The following is a 10,751-nucleotide window of genomic DNA, read 5'->3' as shown; positions in this document are numbered from 1 at the left end:
AATTTCAAATTTCCAATAATATTACCGAATTAATTCAAATGTAATTAATTAAATCGATAAATAAAAAAATAATGTAAGAGTCACGAATAACTACAAATCTGCTCTATTTATTACACTGAGGGTAGTTCACAATCGTTGAAGTAAATAGCCCACTTGTCTCGAACCTCATCCAACTCCTTTTTGGTAAAGGGCTCCTCCCTTGGAGTTTTGAAAACCTTTAAAAGAACACCGTACATGCAAACCAATAAATGAAATTAAGTTTCATATGCGAAAACAAAAATTAGATTGGTTGCGAAAACAATTATATTGGACAAAAATGACATTTTTGAACCCAACTACCAACAAACGAACCTATTTCCATATTCTAAACGTTTTTCATGATACATATGATTAGTTATATGATTATAAGACTCATTTCAAGTTCGTTATGCACGTCTATGGTTCATTTGGGTCGATATAGGTCATTTATGGTAAAAAATGGCATTTTCGATCCTAATTACCAACAAACAAACCTATATCCATATTCTAAATGTTTTTCATGATTCTTATGATTAATTATATTATTATAAGACTCATTTCAACTTCGTTATGCACGCTTAAGGGTCATTTGGGTCGATATAGGTAATTTATGGCCAAAAATGGCATTTTTGATCCCAACTACCAACAAACGACCCTATTTCCATATTCTAAACGTTTTTCATGATTCATATGATTAGTTATATGATTATAAGACTGATTTCAAGTTCGTTATGCACGTCTATGGTTCATTTGGGTCGATATAAGTCATTTATGGTCAAAAATGGCATTTTCGATCCCAATTACCAACAAACAAACCTATATCCATATTCTAAAGGAAAATTTGGTAATATTAATCCAACCTTTTGCCGATTTTCTTTTATTAAGCCCACCTATGGCATATTTCTTAATAATCCCACCTTTACTACCTAACGACTTTTATTACGCCTAACATGTCATAAACTTGTTGTAGACGGTAATATGTCTTTAAGTGGCAGTACTCTCTCTCGATATATTCAGTCATCATCATCACTTTATCACCACATTGTTGACTTTTTCACCTGTTATTGGTCAATTAAGCCCAATAAAAGTCGTCGGGTAGTAAAGGTGGGATTATTAAAAAATATGTCGAATGTGGGATTAATAAAAGAAAATCGGCCAAAGGTTGGATTAATATTTCCAAATTTTCCTATTCTAAATGTTTTTCATGATTCTTATGATTAATTATATTATTATAAGACTCATTTCAACTTTGTTATGCATGCCTAAGGGTCATTTTGGTCGATATATGTAATTTTTGGCCAAAAATGGCATTTTCGATCCCAACTACCAACAAACGAACCTATTTCGATATTCTAAACGTTTTTCATTATTCATATGATTAGTTATATGATTATAAGACTCATTTCATGATATTTATGAACGTCTATGGGTCATTTGGGTTGATATAGGTCATTTTTGGCTAAAAATGGCATTTTCGATCCCAACAACTAACAAATGAACCTAAGGACACTTTCTAAATCTTTTTCATGATTCATATGATTAGTTATATGTTTATAAGACTCATTTCAAGTTCTTTATGCACACATAAGGCTCATTTGGGACGATATAGGTCATTTATGGCCAAAAATGGCATTTTCGATCCCAACTACCAACAAACGAACCTATTTCCATATTCTAAACGTTTTTCATGATTCATATGATTAGTTATATGTTTATAAGACTCATTTCAAGTTCTTTATGCACACATAAGGCTCATTTGGGACGATATAGGTCATTTATGGTCAAAAATGGCATTTTCGATCCCAACTACCAACAAACGAACCTATTTCCATATTCTAAACGTTTTTCATGATTCATATGATTAGTTATATGATTATAAGACTCATTTCAAGTTCGTTATGCAAGTCTATGGTTCATTTAGGTCGATATAGGTCATTTATGGTCAAAAATGGCATTTTCGATCCCAATTACCAACAAACAAACCTATATCCATATTCTAAATATTTTTCATGATTCTTATGATTAATTATATTATTATAAGACTCATTTCAACTTCGTTATGCATGCCTAAGGGTCATTTGGGTCGATATAGGTAATTTTTGGCCAAAAATGGCATTTTCGATCCCAACTACCAACAAACGAACCTATTTTGATATTCTAAACGTTTTTCATTATTCATATGATTAGTTATATGATTATAAGACTCATTTCATGATATTTATGAACGTCTATGGGTCATTGGGGTCGATATAGGTCATTTTTGGCTAAAAATGGCATTTTCGATCCCAACAACTAACAAATGAACCTAAGGACAATTTCTAAATGTTTTTCATGATTCATATGATTAGTTATATGTTTATAAGACTCATTTCAAGTTCTTTATGCACACATAAGGCTCATTTGGGACGATATAGGTCATTTATGGCCAAAAATGGCATTTTCGATCCCAAATACCAACAAACGAACCTATTTCCATATTCTAAACGTTTTTCATGATTCATATGATTATTTATATGATTATAAGACTCATTTCAAGTTCGTTATGCACGTCTATGGTTCATTTAGGTCGATAGGTCATTTATAGTCAAAAATGGCATTTTCGATCCCAATTACCAACAAACAAACCTATATCCATATTCTAAATGTTTTTCATGATTCTTATGATTAATTATATTATTATAAGACTCATTTCAACTTCGTTATGCATGCCTAAGGGTCATTAGGGTCGATATAGGTCATATTTGGTCCAAAATGGCATTTTCGACGGTTCATGCCAATTATAGGCGAATAGTTTTTTTAAATAATTTCTAGCCTAATAATACAACATAAAAAAGCTATTTATTTACCTTTTCCAGATCTTGAACTTCCTTGCAACTTTTGAATATGTCATGCATGAATTTCATCACGTAATAGCCACACTCGACCCCACCCTCTTGTTGGGCGCACTAGATTAAAGACAACATAAATTAGATAATAGAAAATGTAATTGTTTTGGCCGTACAATAACTAGTGAACAAGTTATTATTTACCTTAACTGATTTCCATTGAGGAAGTGCGCTTTTTTTGACATTCATTTTCATCAACACTCTGCAATTCCACAATTCATTGGAAGTTAATTAACATTAAATGCTTGAATGTAAAATATGATTGCAAGTTTTATTTGATATGTACAAAAAAAACTAAATACGGAATATACTTATTCAATAGTGACTTGACCAACACGGATCGTAATGGATCTCGACGACAAGAATCAAATTGATAAATTGTGTGGCTTGAAACACATATCACAAGGAGCATCCAATGGAGGCTGTAATCACAAAAGAGTGGTTTAATAATCCATAATATGCAACAACAATCACAAAATATCATTATAATCGACACTAATGTAGGACAATAAAGATATTAAAGCAAAGGCATACTCTTCAAAGTACGGGGCTAATATGAACTTTTTTTTTGCTTTTGTGCATTGACGGATACCGTCATCGAGATATTGACTGACTTCGGCTCGATTGTTCATGAAACTAGCACCACTTATTGATTGTGGATCCAACCACCCAATATGACTATCCGAACTAAAATCATCGAACTGAAGAGACCTAAAGAACAAGCAAACATAAGAATAATCGAAACTTGGCAAACCATTTACCTTAATAAATACATTACCATAACTAACTATATTAATTACCTCATGAAGACTTGTATCATTGAAATATTAAGCATATCACCTTTGAGGAATTCACATATATCGTCTTTAGTTACCTATGCTGTGCCATGCTCGAAAAAGTGGAATAATGACATGTCCATCTGAACTCCAATAGCATTACCACCCGGTAACTCACTAACAAGACTATGCAACCATTTGCACGGCTTACTAAGAGAGTCAAAAACATCTGATTCCACAAGTAAATTTGCATGAGAAACTGGACCTTTCGATGATTTAAGTTTGGAGTCTTGACTCTTGCCTTGTGAACTTCCTTTTGCAATCAACTCCATTGATCGTTGACCATCTTTGCTAGCTTGAGTTGGTGGTTTCTTTTGTTTAGCTTTCATTGGTGGCGCTTTTATTTTCTTGATGATCTGCAAGGTTAATTTACAAAAACCAAGAGATTATGAAAAAACTTGTTTATTGAAACATATAGAAAATGTTATGCAAAATAGAAAGGCGTGGAATTAGAAACACAAAACACCTCGTCTGAAAACTTCACCCATGCAAATGGCCATAGTACATAAGAACCGGAGGCATCGGCCAAAGTATGGAGGAAATTGTTGGGCACCGAAAGTATCCAATCCAAATAGTCTTCATGAACATTGTATGGGCTGACCGCATAATAACCACTCGGGACTTGCTTGAAGTGGACTAGTGGTCGATCACTTTATGGTTGTGCATTCGCATCGGCCACCACATACAATTTATCACCATTTGATTGTCCCGGGTGTAGTAGTTCGCAAGGCGTCTCCTCCTAACATTCAACCATCAGGATATGCAATAAGTAAAAATTTAGCCATCACGTTATTGAATGAATTAAAACTCCAAAATTTATATAAGAACATTACGGTATTAAACTCCAGAATTCAGCTCACCTTTAATTCAAGCATTGGTTGAACTCCAAGCATTGGTTGAACACCAGTAGACGGCTGAACTCTAGCAGGTGGTTGAACTCCAGTAGGTTCTTGACCTTCATTAGGTGGTTGAAGGTCAAGAATTGGTTGGCTTGATGAATCCAAAGGGCTACGGCGGGGCAACTCCAAGCTTTGTAAGCCCATCTGTTGTAGGATTGCCTCAGTTATCTCCTTCTTCAGTTCTTCTCTCATCGAAGCTATATCTGAAGCTGTTGAAGATGCACTGAAGTTTGAGTTGGTGGGCTTGCGATATTCTTCACCATACGCCTTTTTCAAGCTAACACGTACCCCTCCGAAACCTCTTGGATGCCCGGAAGGGTCAGGTCCAAGAGTCATGTACAAGGGATCCTTGTTTAAAACCGAAGAAACCTTGCCTTCGGCACATGCTTGTTGATATTCAACCTATTTTATGAAAACAATATAGAAAATGATTGTTATATTAATACAAAGGTAGACAAAATGTATAATATATATATTAATTCAAATTATTGAAAATCACTCCATTTACTTACTAGTTTATCACAAGCCTCTTTTGTTTCGGGATTAACAATTACATATTTCCCATTTTTGTCGAGACTATGCATCGAACACCACCAATCATTGGCACGGGTTTTGCCACCGTTGGGGTATAATCCTTTTTCTTTCCATCTCTTCCTCTTTTCTTCATAAGTCTCAGGACCTAGCCGATGAGTATGTTTTTTCTTCTTTGCATAATTTGAACACTTTTGGCGCTTTGCCTACAAAGTATACATGTCAACTTCAATGCAAAATGTAAACAATAAATTTATAAAGTACGTAGGTAGATTGTTTGAAAATTTACCACTGCATCTGGAGTTCTTTTTTGTGCAACAAAAGCCTCCCATTCCTCTGGTGTGATGTGCTTCCAAATGTCAAAAGGGAGCTGATCTGTTCAGGTCAGTTTCTGATCTGTTCAGCTGCTGATCTGCTGCAGCTGATCTGCACCTTAACTGATCAGATTCTGATGTGTTCAGCAGCTGATCTGCTGCTGAACAGATCAGTTTCTGATCTGTTCAGCTCCAGATCAGCAGCAGCAGATCAGCAGCTGAACATGTTAGTTTCTGATATGTTCAGATCAGGTTCGCCAGCTCAGGGCTCGGTACATAATTCATGTCTTCCTGGAAATTTGAATACAGACATAAAACTACCGAGTGTAGACCAGTTTATAATTGCGCTCGAAATTCTGGGTTTCTTGCGGCAGAATTAAATATGGGTTTTGTTGTTAGCATGTTTTGGTGATATTTTCGGTCTTTTGAAGTGTGACATTTTTGTTTAACAAGGTCTGGTTTCATCCAGTTTTAATGCTACATAAGTTCATCTTGATTCAATAAGGTTGGCAACGGCTCAAAGTTATCATATCTGTTCAACTGGATTTACCTCCAGTCCTCCTAACATGACAAAAATATAGGTCATCAACAAATTTGTAATATGTACAAGGAAATTCAAAAAAGTAATTGCATATTAGCGTCCAGAAAAAAGAAAACAGAGGTATCATATCTCTTGAGATATAGATGTGAATCAGGACCTTTTTCTTATGACACAATGCCTGGTGTTGTGTTGCTTATCATTTACTTTTTCCCTTAGCGTTCACATGACTTCGCCTTATACTTGATTACTCTTTTCATTAATTTTGACCATCGCATCATTTATTATCAAGATTTCATATCGTAATAGCCTAATAGCAGCTTACTGGTGTGTTTTAAAGCATTTGTGCCATATTTATTACCGAGTAACCCTTAATATACATTCTATTATCTTCTTCTTTTTTTATCTGCAACATGTTGGAAGTTTGGAACTATCCAAAACTTAATCCAGTTATGATTAAATTCCAATGATTTCAGACTGGAATAAGGAAAGATTCTAATTCAGAAATACAGAACATACATCAGAGAATTGAGGTTAAAATGTCAAACTTAAACCCAAACTAGGTTCATTGCACAAGAATCCATTAGTTATGTAGTATGGAGGAAAGTGAATGCTGGTGGTGCAATTTAAGGAAGTGAAACTTCAATTTGTTATGGGAAAAGGAGGATATATAAAAGCAAGAAACTTAAGTATATGTCCTGGAAATTTGTTTGATTTTCTACCGTGCATCACTCTACCACCCGTGTGCACCTCAAACACATTCTGCACCATGTATAAAATAAACGCTTTGCACGTTCATTAAACTCGCGAATTACTTGGTCATAGTTAGATTTTGTACTGATTTGCACTAATCCAATCAATACAAAGAACAATAGAACACAACTTCTTAGACTTGAATGGATGATCAATATTTAATGCAACTTTAACAATCAAATCAAAATAGTTACAAGGTTGGTTACACACTGTATTACACACACACACACACATTGTCACATCCACAGACCAAAGTTTGAATGAAATGAAGATTCTGATCTGTTCAGCAGCTGAACTGATCAGTTTCAGATCTGTTCAGCAGCAGATCAGGTGTTGAACAGATCAGTTTGCAGATCAGCAGCAGATCAGCTGCTGAACAGATCAGAAACTGATCAGTTCAGTTGCTGAACAGATCAGAATCTGATCAGTTCAGCTGCTGAACATATCAGATTCTGATCTGTTCAGCTGCAGATCAGCAGCAACAGATCAGTTGCGGAATAGATCAGAATCTGATTAGTTCAGCTGCAGATCAGCAGCAGTAGATCAGGTGCTGAACAGATCAGTTTCTGATCTGTTCAGCAGCTGATCTGCTGCTGCTGATCTGCAGCTGAACTGATCAGATTCTGATCTGTTCAGCAGCTGAACTGATCAGATTTATGTTCGGACGTATTAGTTGTGCATGCCATAGTTATGTTCGGACTATTTGCATGCTCTAGTTCGGACATCAAGTACACGATTAGATAAATTTCTAGAATTAAAAATTAGGCTTACCATTGCATCATCCCAAAAAGTTTTCTTCAAGCCCTCGGGTACATCCTCCCATTTCAACAAAATTGAAATCTTCCGCATACAAAGGCCTGTAAATGTTGCATACTTACGGCGCCACTTACCACAAGGGTTATCGAATTCATTGTACTCCAAGTACATCTCTTCTCTCGTCCCAAGTCCTTTTGTTGGCCCTCTCCCCTTTCTCTTCACACGCTTTTTAACACTTTTACTTGTGCTAACTTCATTTGCCACCACATGTTGATGGTTATCAATTGGGGGTGCCCTATCGGCCATAACCTCAAACTGCTCAATTCTGTGTATATATTCATCATATTCACGATCTTCCGACTCACCTTTATCCTCCTCCACCGCTGCATCATAATCCCCATCCTCACTACGTTCATCATCATCATCATCCATCAGCTCATCCATAATAGGGTCATCATTATCATCCATGATAGAGCTATGCCTGAAATTAAAGAAACAAAACCACGTCACAAAACAAATATGTTTATGAAACTCATTTCAAGTTCGTTATGCACGCTTAAGGGTCATTTGGGTCGATATAGGTCATTTGTGGCAAAAAAATGGCATTTTCGATCCCAACTACCAACAAACAAACCTAAGTCCAAATTCTAAACCCTTTTCATGATTCATATGATTAGTTATATGTTTATAAGACTCATTTCAAGTTTGATATGCACGCCTATGGGTCATTTGGGTCGATATAGGTAATTTATGGCAAAAAAATGGCATTTTCGATCCCAACTACCAACAAACAAACCTATATCCACATTCTAAACCTTTTTAATGATTCATATGATTAGTTATATGTTTATGAAACTCATTTCAAGTTCGTTATGCATGCCTAAGGGTCATTTGGGTCGATATAGGTCATTTATGGCAAAAAATGGCATTTTCGATCCCAAATCTAAACAAATGAACCTAAGTCCAAATTCTAAACCTTTTTTTTATGTGTCATATGCTTAGTTAGATGTTTCTAAGATTCATTTCAAGTTATTTATGCACAGTTAAGGCTCATATGGCTCGATATAGGTCATATATGGCCCAAAATGGCATATATAGTCCAAATTCTAAACAATTCATCCAATAGCACACAGAGAAAATATTCAAACTTATATTAAAAGAAATGAACCTAAAAACAAAGCAAGACTACGAGGCCGAAGCCCAAATAGTCAGGCTCAAAATATATCCAATACAAAATACCAAAATACCAAATACGTACAATACAAACTACCAATAGCTAAAATGTGACTATTTGCCCAATATAGTAACTTTAGGTTACAAATTTCAACACAACACAATACACAAGTACATTGCATAAATATGGTTTTCTTCAGTACACAATATACAAGTCTTGCACCACCAACACAATACACAAGTCTTGCACCACCAACTGCTCCTTGTTGGTTGTTTCTTCAGGCTAGTCTGAAGTCGCCTCTTGTGTTTTCTTGATTCATGTACTGTAGACCAATTGAACATGTGGCATGTTAGTACGGCCCAACACACAGTGACAAGACCTAAATTAAAAAGCTATATGTTGTGCCCATTTAACTTGTTTAGTTCATACCTCTAACCATTGCTAGATTTCGTCATCAACAAGTATTCCTTCCGTGTGATCTGAACGCATGTAATTTGTGTCATTATCCACATTGTTTGTCACTTCAGTTTCGGGATTGGTGAATGGAGGTGTATCATCAAAAGCATCATACTCGTCCTCATCCTCAACATCACCGACACCAAGGATGTTTCTCTTTCCCGGTACAACAATAGACCACTTCTTATCGGCAAGGTCGGTTATATAAAATATTTGCTTAGCTTGTGATGCAAGTATAAATGGCTCTTCAGTCTCACGCAAACGACCCAGGTCTACAAGAGTGAACCCACAAGGATCATCCCTTTTTACACACCTCTTATTATTATCAGCCCACTTGCACCAAAACAGACCAACAGTCAATTTTGTTTCGTACTTAAGCTCCCATATATCTTGGACGCGCCCGTAGTAAGACAACTTAGCATCAACCGGAGATCCATCCTTAGCACTAGCATACTCTCTTGATGACGCCACAAGGGAGACACCACTATTTTGCACTGACAAGGACTTCTGATCTTGGCGCTCGGTCCAAAATGTGTATCCATTGACATCATAACCCTGATATGACTTCACAGCTTCCCGAGGACCAAGAGCTAGATACTGAACAGTTTCACAAACAGTATTACCAGCTACCTCTAGTTCACCCATCACCTTATCTTGGAACCATTTAGTGAACTCTCTATTATGCAATTGTGTCAATTCTCTTTCCCCTTTGGAAGGGTATTCATTAGCCAATTCCTGCTTATGCATCACCAAATATGGGTGGACGGCTAGAATATGATGCAACACATATAAGTGAGCTTGTAATAGCTTATGCGTAGGAGGTGAGATCAATTTTGACCCAATTGTACCCTTGCCTTCTAGTCTTCCCTCATGCCGAGATGTAGGAAGTCCAATACTCGGCCAGAAAATTTCCAACTTCTTCACCCACGTTGCCTTGAATCATACTACCTTCTGGTTATGCAGGATTCCTCACTTTATCTTGTAAAACACCCATGTGTCTCTCAAAAGGATAACACCACCTCATGAACACTGGACCGCACAACTTAATTTCTCGAACAAGATGGCAAATTAAATGAACCATTATGTCAAAGAACGAAGGTGGAAAATACATCTCAAATTCGCATAATGTTTGGATTACTTTGTTCTAAAGTTCATCGAGTGTTGACGGATCAAGCACTTTGCTACATATCGTATTGAAAAATGAACAAAGACTAGTAATACTATGTCTCACATGCTTTGTCAATATCCCACGAATTGCTATGGGTAAGAAAGTTTGCATCATGACATGACAATCGTGAGATTTCATACTTTTCAACTTCAACTCGCCATTTAAAGACACAAATCTTTTCATGTTCGATGAGTACCCCGAGGGAGCCTTAATGCCATACAAGCACTCACAAAATAACCGCTTTTCTAATTTGGACAATGTGTAACAAGCCGGAGGCAAGTAATGGGTTTTCTTCTTCCCTTTGTCGTTGCCCTTTTCTTTGCCTTTTCCTTTGCCTTTGCCTTTGCCTTTTCCTTTTGTCTTGGTGTGACGGGGTCGAAAAAGCACGAGGCTAATGCATGACCTCGTCCCTCGTGGGTGTGA

The 10,751-nt window shown here is 36.3% G+C and overlaps 1 protein-coding gene across 1 annotated transcript; it reads right to left on the bottom strand.

The window, feature by feature from the left end:
- On the bottom strand, positions 1–3,324 carry LOC130463968 (uncharacterized). Its single transcript, XM_056833292.1, has 4 exons — positions 3,215–3,324; positions 3,048–3,105; positions 2,865–2,963; positions 1–215 (listed from the first exon to the last, which is right to left on the bottom strand). The coding sequence occupies exons 1-4, from the start codon at positions 3,313–3,315 to the stop codon at positions 111–113; spliced, it is 363 nt and encodes a 120-aa protein (XP_056689270.1). The 5' UTR covers positions 3,316–3,324; the 3' UTR covers positions 1–110.
- Between the last annotated feature and the right edge of the window lie 7,427 nt (positions 3,325–10,751).

The sequence above is a fragment of the Spinacia oleracea genome, chromosome 6, assembly GCF_020520425.1.
Source record: "Spinacia oleracea cultivar Varoflay chromosome 6, BTI_SOV_V1, whole genome shotgun sequence".
Classification (NCBI taxonomy): domain Eukaryota; kingdom Viridiplantae; phylum Streptophyta; class Magnoliopsida; order Caryophyllales; family Amaranthaceae; genus Spinacia; species Spinacia oleracea.
Note: the sequence above shows the minus strand (reverse complement) of the source record. Positions and strands in the feature narration are given on the sequence as shown.

Coding starts and splice junctions, on each gene's coding strand:
- LOC130463968 (XM_056833292.1), bottom strand. CDS start 3,315: ATGCTCCTTGTGATATGTGTTTCAAGCCACACAATTTATCAATTTGAT. Junction 2,964..3,047: donor CTCAATGGAAATCAGTTAAG/GTAAATAATAAC, acceptor TCTTTAATCTAG/TGCGCCCAACAAGAGGGTGG. Junction 216..2,864: donor AAGTTCAAGATCTGGAAAAG/GTAAATAAATAG, acceptor GTTCTTTTAAAG/GTTTTCAAAACTCCAAGGGA.